General features: G+C 40.0%; 2 protein-coding genes across 4 annotated transcripts in view; one reads left to right on the top strand and one right to left on the bottom strand.

Annotated features, from left to right (window-relative positions):
• Window positions 1–3,858: 3,858 nt before the first annotated feature.
• On the bottom strand, window positions 3,859–10,365 carry SPCS3 (signal peptidase complex subunit 3). The gene is made up of 5 exons (XM_064148890.1): window positions 10,053–10,365; window positions 8,005–8,078; window positions 6,022–6,098; window positions 4,778–4,893; window positions 3,859–4,299 (listed from the first exon to the last, which is right to left on the bottom strand). The coding sequence occupies exons 1-5, from the start codon at window positions 10,193–10,195 to the stop codon at window positions 4,167–4,169; spliced, it is 543 nt and encodes a 180-aa protein (XP_064004960.1). The 5' UTR covers window positions 10,196–10,365; the 3' UTR covers window positions 3,859–4,166.
• The window catches only part of ASB5 (ankyrin repeat and SOCS box containing 5), a 35,677-nt gene continuing 25,041 nt past the window's right edge, over window positions 10,037–20,672 (top strand). Inside the window, exons 1-2 of one of the 3 annotated variants that reach the window (XM_064148887.1) lie at window positions 10,037–10,127; window positions 18,601–18,893. In XM_064148887.1, coding sequence (XP_064004957.1) covers window positions 18,698–18,893 — 196 coding nt within the window. In that variant the 5' untranslated portion in view covers window positions 10,037–10,127; window positions 18,601–18,697. Of the gene's footprint in view, window positions 10,128–10,426; window positions 10,565–18,600; window positions 18,894–20,672 lie in introns of those variants that run through there. The other 2 variants (XM_064148886.1, XM_064148889.1) reach the window with 2 other exon arrangements.

Genomic DNA, 20,672 nt, shown 5'->3' with positions numbered 1-20,672 from the left:
CCATCAAAATAGTTTTCATTTTACAGAGCTCTTGCTTTAGAGAGCAAAATCTCTCTTGAAATAATTTTCAGAAGCATAGCATTTCCAGGAACTGTCTCAAAAACATCAGTATCTATCTGAAATCAGTATCAATATCTGAAACGCATCAGATGTGTTTGCAGTTCAAAATTCCTGCAAAAGAGTTTCCCCATTGAGTAAATCAGCTGCTAGTGATTACATGTTTTTGTACATACCACTACATAAAAGTTATTTATTTAGCATCATGTCCAAGAGAACAATCAGCTGCTGGTAATAATGCTTGTTTTCAGAAGACATATTAGAAGAGAGAAGAGGAAGTAAATGCCATTTTTTCCACAGAAGAACATTCTTCTTTTATCAGTGGTTTGAGAACTGAAACACTTTGAAGAGTCCCAAATGAGGGATTTGCCTCCTTGCTCCCTGAGCTGTGAGAACAGAGCACAGTGTCCTGCTCAGTAGCTGATGTACAGAGGAAATTACAGCATCATTTAATAGGAGGCCTGCAGTTATTGATGTTCCCCAGGGGTTAGCCGTGGGTCCAGTTTTGTTCTACAGCTTTGTCTGTGACCCAGATGATGGGACTAAGTGTACTCTCAGTGAGTTGGAGGACACAGAACTGGGAAGAGTGGCTGACATACCAGAATACTGCTGCAATTCAGTCAGACCTGGACAGACTGGAGAACTGGGCAGAGTGGAGCCTAATGAAGTTCAACCTGGGCCCTTAAGGGTAGGATCCTGCACCTGGGTAGGACGAACACCAGTACAGGTTAGGGGCTGATCTGCTGGAAAGCAGCTTTGCAGAGGAAAAGCTGGGAGTCCTGGTGCACAAGTTCACCCTGAGGCATCACTGAGCTAATCACAAGGCTAACGATATTTTGGGGTGTCTTAAGAGTGTGAGCAGCAGGCCAAAGGACCTCTCTGCCTCTACTCTGCCCTAGTGAGGGTATGTCTGGAATTCTGGGATCCCAAGCTCAAGAGACAGGAAAGTACCGGAGAGTTCTGTGGAGAGCTACAAAGGTGATTAGGGAACAGAGGCATCTCTCTGATGAGATGCTTAGAGACTGTCCTGGAGTCCTGTATACCCCAAAATTCCTCTCCCTCTGTGGTTTGAAGGCGAGAGGAAAAGGCGCCAACAGACCTGTCTCCCCCCCACCCCCTGCCCTGCAGGCGTCAAGGGGGAGCAAGGGGCCCGTGCAGTAACTGTGCTAACTCAGCTCTGTGTCTAGGAAGGGTATAAATAGTGGGGTACTTCCCGCCCTGGGGTGCCTGCCTTAGAGTTCTCCCCCCCACCTGGATAGAGTCTGCAAGAAAGAGTCCCCCGGCGCTGCGAAGGACAAGCTCCTGAGGGACAAGGCCGTCTCCGCCTTGGACTGCTTCCACCCTAAGCACCCTTTCTGCAGGCTCGATAGGCCTTAACGAGCCTCTGACGGCCTCTGTTTTGGTCTCGACAAGAGGCTTTTTAGCCTGAAGAAGACTGAGAGGTGATTTTATCAATGCTTACAGATACCTAAAGGGTGAGCATCAAGGGGATGCGGCCAGACTTTTCAGTGGTGCCCGATGACAGGACAAAGGGAAGTGGCACAAACGGGAGCACACAGAAGTTCCACTTAAACATGTGGAAAAGCTTGTACACATTGAGGGCGATAGAACATTGCAACAGGGTGCCCACAGGCCGTGGCCTCTGCTTCGGAGAGGTCAAAACCTGGCTGGACACATTCCTGAGAAACCTGATGTAGGCAAACTGCTTTAAGCAGTGGGGTTGGTCTAGGCGGTTTCTGGAAGCTCCTTCCAACTCCCCTACCATTTTATGATTCTGTGATTTAAATGCTTCTCTATCCTGGCCTTTCCTGCAAGGCAGAACTGCCTTCTTTTCTCTAAGAACTCCAACATAAAGTCAGTGATGGTTTCCTCCTCATCCTTCTAGAGGGCTCATGTCTAACAATTTCTCTTCATCGGGAAAGCTAGAAAAGCTTCAAGCATCATGTCTGAAACTATGATTCTAGCGTCTTAAAACTACTGTCTACTGGGAGGAATCTACCATTGTGGAGCAAAGAAAGAAGATTTTTCTGACTTTTTTGGACATCAAATCCTTGTAGTTAACACAACTTTTCCACAGGCAGTCTTTACATTCATTGGAAGAGTACTGCCAAAAGAATATGGGGAAATGGTTGAATGCCAAACCACAAAAAAGTTCTGGTTAATATTTCAGGAATATAATTTATGAATAAACCAACTGATTACTGTGCAGTCAACAAAACAATTCCATAACTTTGCCCAATTAAAAAAAAAAACCAACAAAAAATTTCCCCTTCTGTATGACAGTATTAAGCTCTGTATAATGCCTCAATTTTTAGAGCAATAGGTACTTTTCATATCAAGCACAGTAAAAATAGGTTATATTTCAGTCTGCTGATGATGCTAGTCTGGAAAACAGCACAAGTTCAGAGAACTGAAATCCATGTGCATACGTTGGCTACAAATGAAAAATTATCCTAATATTCCTGTGAAAATAGATTTTTAAATTTTCACACAACCAGAATTTTGTTTGTAAAAAAGACAAAGCACTTTTTAGAGACTTTTTTCAAGACCTCTTTGACTGAAACACCATCATGGAGAATATACTAACTGGCTACTTAAGGGATAATTCACAAACACTAAAGACCCCCTTTTTAAAAGCAAGTTAGCTTCCTCAAAGTCAGTCAGCTCTTAGCTGAACTCACACCAAAGGGGGAGACTCTGATCCAGTCTTTTCTACCTCCTCTTTGTGAAGGTTTGTCACTCTGGAAGTCTCATCATTTTTCCTGGCATTTTTGTGATTTGCACTATTATGAAGCTCATAGTTTTAATTTTAAGCTATGTTATGTTTGCTCTTTTTGAAAGTCCCCAGCATATGTAGGACATTAGAGGTCTGAAAATAAATTAACTTCTACCATACTTTGAACAGATACATGTACATTAAGAACTGTGTCAAGAAGGTACTAGGGACTAGTGCCTCTCCTTCTGGACACATGACAAGCAAGAAAGTAGTCAATTAGTATAAACCATCATCATCATCAAGAGGCAATCTTGATACTGTTTCTTCTCTCTGCCCTCCCAACTACAAGAGTTTGAGGCTGTAGCTAAATGAAACAGGACACAAAGAGGATACGCAGTCAGAGGGAGGCCACTTCAGCAGAACTGCTACTCGAACTGTAGCTACCTTTCCTGGCTGACACTCATTTTCAAGCTAGTAAATCTGTCTAAATGTCTTTATGTTCCCATGAAAAATCCTCTATTTCTTAAGTGTTTTGTCAGACTGTTTTGGAGAACATCTGTCCCATACTTTGCTATGAAAGGGCCTCTCTAATATTAACTGTCCTGGCCCCCTCTGAAACAAGTATATTAACTTCCCCTACCAAGCAGATTCCAGTAGAAAAAAAGTGGTTGCTTTGTAGACAGCATTTATTTACCTAAAGCTTGTACTTCCCTGACTGACTTAATACACTGAAAAGATTATTTTATTCTTACAGGTAGCTGCATGATAAGCAGTTACTAAAATGTTATCATACAAAATTGTATGTGGGCTACATCAATGGCACTTAAGATCCACAGGCTGATTAACGGAAACCCACCAGTTTTCACAGTAGCTGTTGGCAGTTCTACAAAGGACCAAGCTTAGCTTACTTCAACACGCTAAGCATGCATTTAGCAAAATGCTGTGTCACAAACTGACCACTTCCTTCAGATGTGAAAACTTCACAGAAACTGACTCCAGAGAGTGCATTTGAGTTTTACAGAGATTAAACAACTATGACAGTACCTAAAAAAAAAAAATCCTAAAAACCAAACCAGTGAAGACTATTTTCTGGTTTAAAAATGTTTATTTAAAAGAAAATGAATACCTAGATGACCAGGAGGGAAAAAAAAAATTCCTCAGTCTTCCCTCCAAAACCTCTGTAATTTACTTTTCACTTAAGTTTCAGCTTAGAAGTTTTATCAAAAAAAAAAACAACTCCTGAACTTTCATTTCCTTTTCCTATGCTGTCAGACCTGAGAAAATAAGTACCTTTCACTGAAGGATTGAATGTGATGTGAGAAGAAATCACAATAAAACTTATTCACAATATACAAGTATAAAAAATATCTTGCTTAGGATTCAGCATTATAATTTAATAACTTTTTGTTGTTTCATAGGTATCTGGGAAAGGTACAGACACGTGTCCCGATCCTGTTACAAGAGGTAGAATGCCAGCATTTGGCACAACATTCCAGGAGAGAGTCAAAGTGATGTTCCTGTTCCCCCTGCAAAAGCAAGAAAATATATTAGTATAAATGCTAAAGTTAATCAATTTAATAACTGCTAATAGTAATAAATTAGGACACAAATTGTTTTCCCAATCCAGAAGCAATGTTTTAATTTTACATAGTTACTTCATGAAGTACTTTACCTAATTTCCAGATACAGCTTCTTTGGGTTGTGCATTTAAGTTACTAAACTTTGGAGTTGAACCCATCACAGAATAAATTCTACATAAACAAGCATATCGGAAGCAGAAACTCAGAAGCCTATTGTTCATATTAGCAGACTATTTCTTCTGCAGAAGAAACAGAGTATCTTGTATCCTAAAGTAATCTTCTAACAATCAAACTGCAAAGACGCAGTAGACTGTTAAGAGTGACACATGGAATGTAAGACCACGGCAATAAAAACAGATATCAAATGCAAAGTATGCAAGTAAATCAAGAGACCATGAATAATAGGACAAAAGGATCTACTTACTTGAGACCATTTCCATCATCAAAGAAAAAGTACTTTGACTTCATGTCTTTTAAGAATAGCCTTGGGTTATCTCCTCTCAACATGATCTTGTCCCAAAGAACCACCTGGTTTAAAGCCTAAAAATACAGTTGTAATTAAGTCAGCAAGCTAGCTCACAAGATCATATTCAGTCACCACAATTTCATAGCACTGTTCATCTAAAAACCCCAAAATACCTGCTTGTAATTTGTAACTAACAAAATAATGCTTTACATGGGTGGAAGAATACTACTATACACTGAAGTCTGGCATAGAATAAAACAAAGAACAGCTCAATAGAACACAAGAAAGACATTCAGAAAAGTCATAAGCTTTCAATGACTTACAAAGGGTCAAGGCTTTCTCTTGAACTGAAAAGGTAAGTCACTTATAAAACAGTATTTACACTTTATTTCAAATAAAGGACATAAACTGAGCTGTAATGACATCATCTAGGTACGTAACATTTTTCCAGTTTCAATGGGGAAAAAACTCTACTTGAACTGCAAACAGCTGGTCACACTGCAAGGATATAGTGAATGCTTGGGTTTTTTCTTAACTTGCTACATAAAATTATCACCCTACTTCCCCTCCCCCTCAGTATCCAAATTATTTTATACATGCTGCTGGATATTCTGTTTGTACTAAAATTTTGTCATGTTTCACCCTTCAGATTATTTTTTTCTGCACATAAAGCACTAGTCTCAGATTTTTTTTTTCCTGAATTCTCTATATGGTACTAAATAAGACTGCTTAGCACCTTACCACTTAGAAGAACCGTATATAAAGTGTGAAACATTTAAGAATTTGGAATGCCTCTTTTGAATTGCTCATACAGTCTGTTCATCTGTGATCTATGAAAAGATACATCACACCTGGTGATATCAAAAGCCACTATATCTTGTTTCTACCACCATAGAACATTAGGGAAAAGTAAAACAAGCAAGTGGGAAACCCTCATTTACAGTCCACTATTGCAAGTGAACAACAAGGCATGTGGTACTTTTCTCCCATTCTGTTGGGAACATAAGAAGTTAGGCCTCATGAGGGTGAACTTCATACCCTGCAGATGAAACTGTCAGGAAAATAACAATCATGAAAGCTGGTGACAACAGTCCAAACTAAGAAATTCTGGTGCCTTAACTCTTCTCAGCAGAACTTCAGAATGTTAAAAATAACTGCAGTACAAAACAGGTAATTGCTTCAACTTTCTTTTTGATACTTACATTATTTTTTGTTGAATATTCTGCAGACAAATACAGAAACAATTGTTTAACATTCCAGTCAAATATACTCTGCAGATGTAGGTGACTTAAGAAAAATACCATATTGTACTTACATAACCTTGCTTTATTTTTACTAGCTCTAAGTAGACTATGCCAACCACAAAACCGGCACAGCGTACAAAGATGAAAAAGCCTGTAAAACTCACAGTAGAGAAGTTGGTTGGGCAGTATTTTGTACTGGAAGGGACACCAGAGATTAGCAAATTTAATTACCTACTTACTACAAAGAAAGTCAAGACAGAAACAAAACTCTTCTCAGATTTTTGATCAACAGCAAAGAACTGATGACTGCCATTTGAGACTGTTTGTGTAACAAAGCAGATATGCTAATTACTTGTCTGCTTATTTAGCAATAAAATGTACCATGTATGACCGATAAGTAAAAGACCTCCCAACTCGCAATAAAGATTAGCTGCAACCTTTTAATTCCCAGTCCTCTTTTTTAGTCTATTTGTCTTTATCTCAAAGAATAAATTAAACTGATTCCCAACCAGCCTCAAAGTCTGCTTTGTCATGTTCCACTCATCTCAAGATTTTATCACATTTTTAAGCCACTAATTCAAAAGGCAAGTATGAGAAGAATTAAGTAACTAACTGCTGCTGCAAGAACAGATGGAGCTATTTTACTTGACCATTTCTCCTTATCTAACTCAAAATAACAAACTAGACTCTGAGTACATCCTTTTCAGCCACAAATTCAGCAAACTAAAGAGTTTGTGAAAACTGTCTCCTCCCCTTTTCTTTCCCTAGTTTCTTTTTCTATATGTTGTTTTATTTAATTCTTCCTAGGACTAATAACTTGTTTCTGTTAGTTAAGACAGCCTATGCACTAGCAACTCTTCACAAATTTAGTCCCAAAAAACCATACAAGAAAGTTGTATTTTACAACTCTACATACTGCAAGGTTTATTTATGCTAGGTATGAAAGGTTAAGTCAGAGCTTCTATATTAAAAAAAAACTAACCCAAAAATACTGCTCTCCTGCTTCCAGCTGACAAAAAAGTCCCTCTTATTCCTGTGCAATACACATCTGCAAAAATCAGGTTAACCTCTTTATCCAGAGATCACGGGAATTCAAGATCTCTATTTTGGTTGGTTTGTTACACAAGGCACTATTCTCCAAACACTGACAAAAAAGAACAGGGAAAAATCCCAGAAATCTCAGCCTAGCTGCTAAACAAGGCTTACTATAATCATCTGAGATAATGTTTGTTGCCTCTTATTTGGTACCACCTTATGCAGAAAATACACTGTTACTTATTAAGCAAAATCTTAAATCCCTTTGCTTTCTACTGTCAAAAAGCCTACCCAAAACCAAACAAAATACAACCACCCATAACCTTCCTTCCCCAGTAAAAAACAGACTAACAAGGAAGTAGAAAAATACAAAAGAAAGTTGCCAAAAGGTAACTGAAAAACAGGCTAAAAAGTAACGTGAAAAATTCTGTAATACTTCATATGCTTCCAAGGAAATTCACACTATTCAGTGTTAAATATTTGATAGGTTTAAACAAATAAAGGGTTATAATGTGTTTTTAAAGACAGTATTTGTATATAATTACATGGCAGGAATTAATTAGTACCTCAAAACACCAATTAATAGTAGTATCATCTAGATGCTGAACTGTACTGTACTTCCTATAACTAGATACAGTGCATTTCATTAGAGCTCGATTTAAAAAAAGCATGGAAAAGGGAGAACTTGCCTCATCTACTAGAGAGACTGAACAACTATTTCAAGCTCTGTTTTACTGCTCTAGCTATGTGAAATGCTACTTTTTACAACTCTGCCTTTATATTTTAACACAAATAGCTACTTTCCCCTCAAATTCTGAGTATCTGAAGACTGTAAGATATCAAAAGCTTATGTCAAAACATTCTTATTTCCAAATGCTTTCAAAGAACTTTTTTCATTAAGGATATCTGCAGTAATGTCAAATGTGATGAATCCCAGATCACTTCTTTCTCTGGGTCCAGTGAAATCTTCCACGTTTTTTCTAGGACAAAACAAAACACAAGATTATCCTTTCTTATTATTCCTTTTTCATGCATTATGTAAATTATTAGCCTTATTACATCTCATCCATTTTCTGTACTTTCTTTGCAATACTTTCGTCTGAAGTATAATCAGTATTACAAAATAAGATCTGCCTTACAGAAATTACAGAGTCTCAGTCTTAAACGACACTTTGCCACCACAGTAGTCTAAGATACACGTACAGACTGTACATTTTAGTAAAATACCTGTTAGCCATGCCCAAATAGATAAATCTGATTAGAACACCTGTAGCACAGATGTCTGCTGGCAACCGTTTTCGCAGTTTCTCAACTTTCCACTAAAAAAAGCCTCCAGTGCTCAGTCTCATAGACAATACTCCAGACAATCTGATAAAACACTTATGTTTGTAGTTACAAAATTCCTCACTAGAGTGTATTTAATTAGCAGTGTAAAGAAGTGCTTCTTTTCTCTTACATTATGGAAGCCCACATAATTGTGGAAGAATTTATTACAAATCTGTATCTAGACAAACATCAAGACACTACTATACTAAACTACATTAGAAAGTGAAAAAGAACAGCACGGGGGAAAAAAGGCACTTTTGGAGACAGTGAACCATTGTCAGTGTGGTGGAGTAACAGGCCTTAAGCCTGGGGTGTGCAGGTACTCAGAAGCAAGAAAAGCAACTAACACACAAGGCCTTGCATTAATACCAATCTGTAAATCACAGGAGGGACCAGCATAGAATCATAGAATCATAAGCATTAGGATTATGTTCATGTATGTCAAGCTCATTGGAACACTCAAAAAAGATGCCCTTACGCTGATTTTATGCTGCTTGCAACCCTCAATCTAGCAAAAAATGCAGGTTTTATTTCTCTAAGATTCTAAACCAATCCAAAACGCAACTGCACTTCCCACTCTTTATTTGCATTAATCTCCCCTTTCAAACCCTTCTGTTAACCATCCACTTAGCTCAGGGTGGCTCCAAAGCTCCATGAGCTGCTTTAGCTCACTAGCACAGCTAAAATGAAACTAAACAAACTCAAGAGTTGGTTTAAAACAGCTTAGTACTCTGTCAGCCACAGTCGACCGTGCAGCTCCGGTGAAGGACCACGTGAATAGAAACAGCGGCAAAAAACCTCCCCTTTTTGGTGGCACTGGAGGCTGCTCAAATGCTCAGAAGTACACACCTCCACATTATACATGATTTACTTGGTGGATTTTTTCTGTGACACTTTTCTTTTTGGAGGGTGGCTGGGGAGTAGAAATGGAAAAAAGGCTCCCACAGCACAAGTCTGCATCTTACGAACAATATGGTTTTGATGCAGTATTACTTATTCGACACCTGGTGCGTTCCACTGGAATATAACACATCTCGGTCAGCTCACTGTAATAAGGCTTGAAAACAAAACTGGAAAACACATTGCCAGCAGAAAGTATGAACAGTTCATACTTGTTTTCTTGCTACTCGGCATGCCGTTACACTGAACGCCATCGGTGCTCGCACCCAAGTCCGCCTTCACGCCACGGCCCCCACAGCGGCGGAGCAGCCCCTTAACGCGCCGACAAGCAGTTAAACGCGCAGGGCGGGAGGCGCCGCCCCAGCTCCCGCCCGGCCGGGGCGTGTGGCTGCGGAGCGCCGTCGTGGGGCTCCCTCATTGGTTTAGGCGGCGGACGAGGGAGCGGGCAAGAAACAGACTGCCACGGCCTCAGCCGATGGAAGCCGGCGGCGTAGCGGTGCCGAGCAGCCGCCGCGGCGGTGGGCCTCCGGTCGCGTCTGCGCCGCTCCGCAGCCGAGCGTCAGGGTCCTCTCAGGCGCCCCGGCCGTTACCCGCCCCGCAGCGGCTCCTCGGCAGGCAGCCGGGAAAGAGCTGCAGATCCCAGATAAACCCTTCCTCTCCCCAGCGGGCATGCATTGCCCTGCCTGCCCCGGCCCTCTTCGCCACTCCCTTCTCCCGGCCGCACTCACAGCGTGACCCGGGACACGGCGATGCTGACGGGCACGCTCCGCTCTTTGAAGGCAGTGGTGATGAAACAACCGAAGGTGAGCGCCGCCATCACGCTCAAAGAGAAGGCGAAGAGCGAGTTAGCCCGGGACAGAACGGTGTTCATCTCCCCGCTCGGCCCGGCCGCCGCGCCGCACACACTGCCAGGCTCCAGCCGCCGCTCGGTGACGGGGGGCGGTTCCGGAGGGCCCGGCGGCGCTAGGGCACGGCAGGAAGCTGGGGAAGCGGCGCGGGCGCGCGGCCGGCGGGAGGGGCGGGGCTTCGCCGAGACTCCGCCCGATCGGGGGCGGAACCACGCAACGCCCACGCCGCGCCTGCGCCGGCGGCAGGCCTGGGCTCCTCCTGCTTCCGCCCGGCTGTGGCTATGGTTCGGCGCCGTGGTCCTAGCGCACGGCTGCTTGCTGCTTCGCCGCGCCTCTGCACCGCGCCTGCTCTTATCAGCCAGCCGTTAGCTTTGAGCCGCGATGCTTTCTGCGTGGGTATCTCAGGTTGTTGGGAGTGGAGAAAAGTGCTTTGTGCTATCTTCCTGCCGTGTGTCAAATGTGATTTCTACTTTGAGCCTGTGCAGTATGTCTGCGTCCGGCTGGTTTATAGAAGGAAAAACGCTTGAAGGGAAGATGTCCCCGCTTGGTTGTACCCTGTTCAGCTGTGGATGGTTTATTTTCCTTGTGCGTGTCGCGGCTTGTCGGTTACCTGCGTGGCCGCGAGAAGGTCCCCAGTGCTCACCTGTGGCCTCTGAGCAGCGCGTGGTGGAGACGCTTACGTATCCCCCGCGAGTGATGCCCCATGAAGGGTTTCCAGGGGATGCTGTTTGGTGCTCTCATCGTTAATACTAGCAGCATAGCATCTTGTCCTAGGGCCTTCATAAGTTTCAGGGAAAAAAATGAGTTGGTCTCTGCTGGAGCATTTTTGTTTACATTTATTGTTTGCCCCTGCTATGTTTCTTAAGGCATTTGTTTTTACAAGAAAAAAAGTTGGCATTTGTAATTCTGATAGATATTTGCATATAGTGATATGTAAATACCATTTGAAGAGAAGGATTGTTTTTTTTCCCCTTTGTGCCTGTGTCTCTCTTTCACTGATAGGGTACCTTGTTTCCTATAAGATGTTCCTATTCATTTTCACTTTGTTGCATATATGCTCAGTATGTAAATGACCTTTTCTAGAAGCATTTCATGGCTGGACATCCTTACTGGATGGCTCTGTGATCCCATACTGCAGAGTGAGGTAGTCCTTCATTTTACTTCTCCAAATTGGTTGAAATTTCATTTCAAGTCTGTGCTAGCAAACCTTAGCTTATGTAGTGAAGTGGCTCCCTAACTCCTCTTCCTAGCCCCCTACTTGGTTCTGGTTCTTGTTCTTGCTCCCTGAACCTGCAACATTATGAGTCTGAAAAGAAGGGTAAGAGAGAGCCTAAACAGTGGGTTGGTTCTGATTTTGTTGTTGTTTGTTTGTTTTTCGTATTTCAGTGTCTCAAGTATACCAGGCTGATTAACACACGTTTATCTGAATGGGCAACAGGTGTCAGCAGTGGTTCAGTTACACTTAAGTTTCCAGTTCTGTAAGTATGGGGAGTAGGAACGGGAGCCTGAGTTGAAGGCTTTGTGGTAACTGAAGGAATAGAGACAAGGAAGTATGGACTGTCAGGCCATTCTGAAATGCATATGGTCTGTAATGGTGGTTCTGATTTTTTTTCCTTCTGTAACTGAGAGTCAGGTCTGTAATTCAGGGAAGGAAAATCTTTAGAGATAAAGGTAGGGAAGGGAAGAGGAAAAAATATCATGCTAATGCTCTTTGTATTCACTTAGCTTGAGTATCTGTGGCACATTTCTGTTTAGCCCTAATGTTAAACGTAAGCTATGAAGTAATCTATGGTGGCGTTCTCTGCATGTGGGAACCACTGTTCCACTTGCCTGTACTCTCCCACACTCTGCCACTCATAACTGTCTAGCTCCAGGGAAGCTCTCCAGGTGGTATTCTCTATTGCTTTGGAAAAAACCTGGCCCATCAGTTATGAGAGATTACACCTAAACTAAATGGCCAATGGAGTAACTATATAATAACATGCTAGTAACCAGCACAGCTCTAAGCCATTTCCCTGAAGTGACAAACAGCCCCAAAGAGAGCACACAGAGGACCTCGGCTGCCCCCAGAAAACAAATGTGTCAACATAGCAAACACACCATATGGAAACAAACAAATTTGTATGAAACTTTCTTAATAAGCCTCAAGACTTAATTGAATCCTTTCTCTATCTTGCTTCTTGTTATCTCAGCCCTTTTGTCTCTTGCCAAAATAGACTTCCTTCAGACAGCTGCTTTTTAAGCCCTATGTTTGCCACCAAATATGGATTGTTCTGTGTTAACACAGCCTGCTCTCACAAGCCCCCATCTCTGTCCCCATACAGACAGGAGGGAAACTAAGGCAAACCCTCAGAGCTGAGATAAAAAGAGTTTCATGAGATGCTAAGATGAAAAAAGTACCTTAGCCTGCTTGCAGAAACCCCACAGCCTGTGTAGCAGAAAAGACCAACAGCCCAAACCTGGAAACTGAAAGCAGAACCAGAAACGGAAGCCTCTCATGTTGTAATCTGAACTTCAAACCCCATAGTACTTTGCATCAGTCAGCACTTTCATTTTGAGGCTGGCATGACAGGAGCATGATATTGAATATCAGCAAAGGACTCAACATATGACAGGGACTCTGCAGTTATTCCCTGTCTCTCTTGAACTGGAGAACTTGGAACTGGACATAATACTCCAAACATAGCTTCATTAGGGCAGAATGTAAGGGTATGAGAACCTCCATTAACCTGCTTCTCACACCCTTCAGGTGTCCATCTCAGTCAGAGATGGGATTAAGAGCATATCTGAAAGGTAGAATTCCTCTTCTGTTCTTCCCCTGAACTATCTGACTTTGGAATTGTGATCTTGTGGGCTCTTTGTTCTATTCATTGTGTTCCTTTTTATGGTGTCAGCATTTCAACAGAATTGACAACAGTCAGCAGCTGATGATTTGTTTTCTGTGAGGGATTAGCTTGCTTGCTTCAGTTGAGGTGCTGCTACTCTGTTGTTCAAGTTACTGATTCCTTTGTCTCCAAGCAAAATGTCAAGTGTTGATACTGACCATCAACAGAGATTGCTATGAGTTTTTCCACTGAAATCATATGGTTTCTAATATGGTACACACAGATAGGAGCTTTGAGATCACTGGCAGTTTGAGGTATGGTTTGTAAATTCCTGCAAATGGGAGGTGTTAAATTCAGCCCAGGAGGAAGAACCTTTGGCCTTCTTGGGGCTTAAGGTGAGGAGTGGAATGGGCAGCTGGAGATGATAGCTTTTAAAACTGATAGGGGGCAAGATTTGCTAGAGTTTGTCTGTCAGCAGGCTGTGTGTGTCTGCTGTCTGACATGTTTCTGGTTCTAGCCATGTCTCTAAGGATGCACATGACTTAATTTTGGAATCTCCTTCTATAGTACTCTTAATAATTGGGTTGTTCTAGATATCCAGAGAGGATTGCAACAAATACTGCAGGACAAACTTGCTGTGTTTCTTAGCAGCAGGTCAGTTATACCTGCTTTCCTTCTGTACAGAACTTTACTGTCAGTGATTAGATGGACTGACTAAGCAGATCGAGCATACTCTTACGGTAATGTTGCTAGCAGCAGGGACTTTTAGTTGAATGTGTTGAACATAATACTCTGTGTTGAGATTTATTCAATTTAAATCCTTTGACTAGAAAATGATGGGGGAAATTGCTTAACGAACATACACGAGGAAGAAACAACATCAACATCTTTCACTAACTTTAGGTGAATCAGATAAAAGTTGAAGTACTGAGGATTAGCATTCCATACATCTATTGAAATACAAGTCTGCAGGTATTCATGCTAAGACATGGCCTTTTTAGTAACTCAGGCTTCTCAGCATTTTTGGGTCCTTCACAAGGCACTGTGTGTTTACATCAAAAACGAGGTACTAGAACTAGTGGCTTCTTAGTGATTTTATTTTAAACTCTCTCTGTTTCAAAGTCATTATTTCAGAAGTTTCTTCTGATAGGTTTTGTAAAATGATGTATTTTTCAGAGCACCTATAATATAAAAACACCAATAATGTGTTTTTCAGGACACTTTCAGTGTTCCCATTCCTCTGCCTGGCATCCCATTTCATTAAATTATCTTCTGTGATACTCGTTTTTAGGCAGAAATTTCGGAACCGGAATGACTATAACTGCTTGGTATTTTTAGCCAAATCTCTTATATATGGAGAAAGACATGCAGATGAAATGTCATCCAGATAATTCCTTATACTTCATTGCATGTATTGTCTTGAAAAAAAATTTTTACTTTCAGACATGTAGATGCATCTCCAAAATACCGATGAAAACTATTTGGACAAACTAACAATTTATGCTGAGAGTAGAATTACTGTTCTACAGCCTGTATTAGGCTAATTTAAGGATATTACTTTGAAAGATTTAATCAGAAGCATATTTTCCAGAACTAAACATTCAGTATAGGCTATAAAGAAATAATAATTCTAAGGGTTTTAAGGTCTACTAATAAAAACTGTTTTCAAAGACTATATATCTGTTGTGGAATTTTTCTTGTGTTTCTTGCCTTACTGAAAACTAAGCACTCTGGTCTTCTAGGGTGTTGAGGAAAATCTGCCAGAATAACATAATTTGTTAATGTGGTTATATAATTAATTATAGAAGATAGAATGTATGTGTTTTTTAAAAAGGTTATGGGTAAATGGTTTTGAATTAGCATAGACAGGTGCCACCACTGAATACTTTCTACACTTGGCCACCACACAGTAAAAGCATTAAAGGGCAGGCTACTTTGAGCACTGGAGTTTGAAATTAACAACTTTTGTAGTCATTATAAATTACAGTATTTCTATCATGAATGTACTGGTTATGTTCTTTGGAAGTGATAACTGACCAAGCTACACAAAAACAGAATTCATGAGCATAAATTTCCAGGACTTGTAGTTTTAAAAATGGTTTTAAAATTAAAATAGCTAATTGGCAGAAATGAGGAGTGCATACCAGAAAAGTGAGTGTACTGTTTTATTTGACATATATATATGTTTAGCTGTCTTACTGTGCTCTTAGTGTTCACTGTGTTTACAATACTACTGTGTTCTTAAAACCAACAAAAACTAATGTTTACCTGCAGCGTGGCCTTTTGCCATTTTGCTATGTGCTATGATAAAGTCTTAAATGCTATAACAGTTTTATATACTATCCTTTTCATAGCCATTGAGTGAATGACTATTCAGTGTTTTATTTAGGTTTGTTATCCAAATGTTGTATTAAAATTTATAGATACCTAATTAGTTGCAGTATTGTGTTCTGTTAATAGCAATGAAATCTTCAGAATGCTCCTCTTGAGTGATCTTCTTAAACTCATTTTACAAGTGAGAAAATGACATAGAGAATTTCATCCCCTGAAGTCAAAGCTTTACAGAAAACATAAATGTCCAGATGAAGCCATTGATTTTTTCAAGTAATCTGATACTTTTATAATGTTATATATTGTTACATGTTGCCAGTACATTTTTGTTTGGAAGCTCTCAGTATTCTGCACTGCTGCTAGACCATATTCCAATTGCTTGATGTTGCCGTGCAATTATAAATTTGCAATGCATAGCATGTCATTTTTTTGCACTCTTTAGTGGTGTCACATTGACTCTCCAATCGTTATAATTAACTTACACTTCTACTTTCTGATTTCTCTTGCAACATGCAGCTTTTTGATCCTGGATCTAGTCTGCATGGGCCTGCTTCAGCAATTTTATGTTTAAGTCTCAATATTCTCGTTGTTGATTCTTCCAAAATGCCATAGAAGTGTTAAAATCTGAACAGTTCTGTTTCCATGACTGGATGCCTGGTAGCATGGGCATGCCAACATCCTGTAATGGCAATTATAGGCAGGGCTTTAGTACAGCAGAGCCTTAGATTAAGATAAAGTCAGTTGCTCTGAGCAGTTGGGAGTTTCCAGCTAAGCTGGGACACTTAAGTTATAAAGCTTTAAAGAAGTAAAAAATATTATTAGGAGAGTAATTTGCCAGCTTCTTTCGAGTACATGTGAAATGAAATTCTCAGAACTTGTAATTTCTTTCATTTGTATGTAGTTTATATTTAAGAAAATTATGAGAGAAGACAAGCTTGATAGAGGAATAACCCTAGTGTTCAGTTTTCTTCTTGTTTCTAAAAGCAGAACTTGTACACATCAATGAGACATTAAAAAGATCACTTACAAAACATGAGATGCATCCACAGCCTTAATTTCAAAAGAGATTTCTGTTCTGTTTCTTGACCCTTTAACAGAAAAAGTCAATCTGAAGAAGACAATGTAACAACTGAGAATTTCAGTGATTCATCTACTGCAGCTATAAGCAGGAAACAGTATTGTAAGAGGAAGATTAACTCTGAGCACTGCTAACTCCAGCTGTTAGTTGTAGTAATTGCCATCTAGATTTTTTACAAAGGCTACTTTGTTAATTAACAAAGTGTGGGAGAAAGTTACTGGATGGCATAGTGTAGAGTCAGAAATAAAACACAGTCAGGTAAAGCACTCTATAGAAGAAAAACGTTTTCCATGAAGTAATTATGATTCTTGTGTATTCTGTGTGGCAGATTTGCAAAGCAGGTACTTAAGATGTGGGAGAAGAAATTCCAATACTGAGTGTGTTGCTAAGGAAAATGTAATACAGTTTTTATTAATGACAGAAACGGAAATTGGAGTGATGGCTGAGAACATAATACCTATTTATCCTTACGGAAAGCATGACACCTCAATTCAGTGTCAGATAACAATGTGCCAAATATAAAAAGGGATTTTCATTTGGTATTTTATGTACTCCCATTTCTAATGATGGTACGAGGAGAGCAGTTCCTATTCTGTCTAGATGAGAAAATGTCTATAAATGACATTTAGCAGAAGATGTGTGCATTTTTTTTTTCATAGATTAATACAGTTTACACTGCATTTTAATTGCCTTTTCTGGCTACTCTTTTGATTTTTATGTGGACTAATTTTGTTTCTCTTTGAAAGAAAAAGACTGAATGTCTGTTTCTCTTCAGATAAGTGCGGATCAATTCCTGTCTGTTAAAAATTCTTGATATTTATTTCCAAACACATTTCATTTTATCAATGTATTTTTAAAAAAATTATATAGGTTTATTTGAATGCAGTTTTCAGAACACATTATGCTTTCTGACACTAATAAATTACTCTGGAGCCAGATGATCAGATGTTCTTTTTGTTGCTACTTTCCCTTCAGGTAAATGTTTTTTGTGTCACATTCTTAATGTCTGCTATCCTGTTCATTGAAGTCAGGGAACCTACCCTCTGCTCCCAGTAGGTAGCTGCCAACATTCTAAAATGTTGTTTGTTTGGTTTGTTTTTCCTGACCATAAAACAAGAGAACCCAGGGTAGAGTGGAAAGGATGTTTCAGTTCAAGATTGCTATGGGTAGGCTGTTTAAACTGTACTTAAAACCAGTTATTTCTTCAAATGTAAAGTAAATACAAAAGCTTAGAACAGCACCTTTTCTATGCTGACATAATCATTTATTTTAGGGTTATAGCTTAGATAGGAATATAGTTCTGTCCTGCAGCAGCTCAGTTTGTACCTTTTCAGGCACAATTATTTACTTAGCAATTGCACTAACAGAACAATTTCTGCGTGATTATGAATAACAACTTTATGGTACAGAAGCGAATTAATTCTTTAAAACTCTAAGGAATTTAGACTCCCCTCTTTAAAACTGGCCAAGAAATAAAGCCTGACATGTCATAGGTTTAAAATGTTATGACACAGCAATGAAGTGTGTATTATAAGCATTATAAAGCTTCCATGTTTTATATTTACTATTGCATTTATTTTATTTTACATACATTAAAATGAATTTAATTTTAGATGTTCTGAGATCTTATTTATAAAAATATCTAGAAGTTTGATTTTTATAGTCTGTTTTTAATATAAGCCATGTGTACTAGATATAGTACATATTTAGCCTAAATAGTGTGAGACTGCCAAAGCTGATATATTAAGGCTCTGTTTCTTTGTTAGTATGTATTTCAAGTATTTACTGATGTGGTTCTAGTTTTGCAAGAGAAAAACAGTGGTTTAGCATAAAATGAAGTAACACAGAAGACCAGTTGTACTTAAAAAGCAGGAGAACTTGTTTTACCAAAACCTGATCATCTGAGTTACCTGGTTTAGCACATGGTTTAGTTCTTAATACTTTTGACAGTGTATTTTTAAGCCTGTATCAATAGGTTAAATTAATTAGAGATGCAAAATTTGGAATGAAATAGTCCTTTTAAGTGGACCAAGTACAATCCACAGTTGGGGAACCTGTGTCTGTTATATTCTGTCCCACTTGAATGTCACCAGGCTAGCAGGAGTGGTAGTGAACTCAATACTATGTACAGTATAAATAATCGTCATATTTTGAGCAGCAAGCATCATGACCAGCTGATATTTTCTCTCCTCAGGACCAGTTGTTCCCATGAGTGCGTGGCGGGAGCCATATGATCTTATCAACACGTTTGAGAGCCCTACCCAAACACTGAGAGAGATTGTGCTGCAGCAATGACTGTCATAGAAGAGAGTCGCCCTTTTGCCCAGCAGCTATCCAATGTCTACTTTACTATACTTTGCCTTTTTTGTTTTAAACTTTTTGTGAAGATCAGCCTTGCTATACTTAGTCATTTCTACATTGTGAAAGGAAACCGTAAGGAAGCAGCAAGGATAGCTGGTGAATTTTATGGAGTTCCTCAAGGACAAGGTATATTTGCACTTACTATCTTATCACTACTGTTTAAGGGTTTTGTTGTTACTGTTTTTTTTTTCCCAGGTAATTATTTATCTGCTAGCATCATTTATATTCAGCTTGTCAGGTGACATGTGTGAGTGTTTTTTTTTCTGGTGGTGTGGCCTTTTGTTTGCTTTTCTTTGTTGGTTTGGGTTTTTTTGTTTGTCTGTTTTGTTGGTAGCTGAGTTTTTTTGGCTTCTTTTTAGATTATTAAACTCAGAACTGAAATATTGCATCCAGTGTCCTGTTAAGAGAGGGTCTTATGGTTAGGATGGCTGTATTTAAGATTGCTGGTACTTCTGAATCTAAGACAATTTTTCAGATTGCTTCTGAGGTTCCCCAGCTTATACATTTGTGGTTGAAATTTTCCACAGTACATGTGTTTATTTTACAGCACTTTAGAGAAACTAGTCTAGGTATTTTTGAGAATTACTTCTTAATTGAATTAATTTCTTTGTATAATAATTTATCTGAGAAGATACAGTCTTTGCATACTTTGAGTTACAGCCACAGCATATATCAAGAAGCTTGCTGTTTTTCAAGGTGAGCTACTGGACATCTGTGTAGAAGAAACTCATCAAATTTTAGTGAGTTGAAAGCTCCTGTAACAATTTTCTTTTTGCTGAAGCAGGTCCTTGGCAGAGCTGGGTACAACTCCCCCTGCTCATCTGGGGTGAACCAGTACCATTTTCATTCATTTTTTTTTTCTAGGTCACAAAATGCAGAAAACTCTCTCTTCTCAATTTTGGTGTATTAGTACATGACTGAGCAGTGTATTTTCTCAGCTTGGGATCCCTGGTGCCTCTCTTGTCTTTGATTGATGTTCCTTGTATTCCGGGACAGCATCAAGACAAGAAGACTTGTCTTGCCTTTTGCCACATTTACCACTTGTCTCTAGGTAGTGCAAGTAAGAGTAACACAAGTTAAATGCAAAGGGGAAAGTGTAAAAACAAGACAGATCCAATTTCAAATGTAAATATCTTTTAAGTTCAGTGTTGAGACAAAAGTTAGACATTTTGTGTGTACATATTTCAGTCTGTCAACCAAAGAGAGGCTTAGACCCTGAAGCACGTGTTAGCTGCTACAGGATTTAAATTATGTATTCTTTGCAAAATTGTTCTGAAACCCAGGATATTTACATCTGAGTATGTAGATCATATAATTTGAAATGTTACACATGAGAGCAGCCAGGCAGAAAGGGACCTGGGGGTACTGGTAGATAGTAGGCTGAACATGAGCCAGCAGCGTGCCCAGGTGGCCAAGAGCGCCAATGGCATCCTGGCCTGGATCAGGAACAGTGTGGCCAGTAGGACGAGGGAGGTTATTCTTCCCCTGTACTCAGCACTGGTCAGGCCACACCTTGAGTCCTGTGTCCAGTTCTGGGCTCCTCAGTTCTAGAGAGATGTTGCGGTGCTGGAACATGTCCAGAGAAGGCCCATGAGGCTGGTGAAAGACCTGGAACACAAGGCCTTTGAGGAGAGGCTGAGGGAGCTGGGGTTGTTTAGCCTGGAGGAGGCTCAGGGGTGACCTCATTGCTGTCTACAACTACCTGAAGGGAGGCTGCAGCCAGGTGAAGGTTGGTCTCTTCTCCCAGGCAACCAGCAACAGAACAAGGGGACACAGTCTCAAGTTGTGCTGGGGGAAGGTTTAGGCTGGATGTTAGGAGGAAGTTCTTCCCAGAGAGAGTGATTTGCCATTGGAATGGGCTGCCCAGGGAGGTGATGGAGTCACCATCCCTGGAGGTGTTGAAGA

The sequence above is a fragment of the Pogoniulus pusillus genome, chromosome 9 (assembly GCF_015220805.1).
Source record: "Pogoniulus pusillus isolate bPogPus1 chromosome 9, bPogPus1.pri, whole genome shotgun sequence".
In the NCBI taxonomy this organism is placed as follows: Eukaryota; Metazoa; Chordata; class Aves; order Piciformes; family Lybiidae; genus Pogoniulus; species Pogoniulus pusillus.
This window is presented reverse-complemented; position numbering and strand designations above follow the sequence as displayed.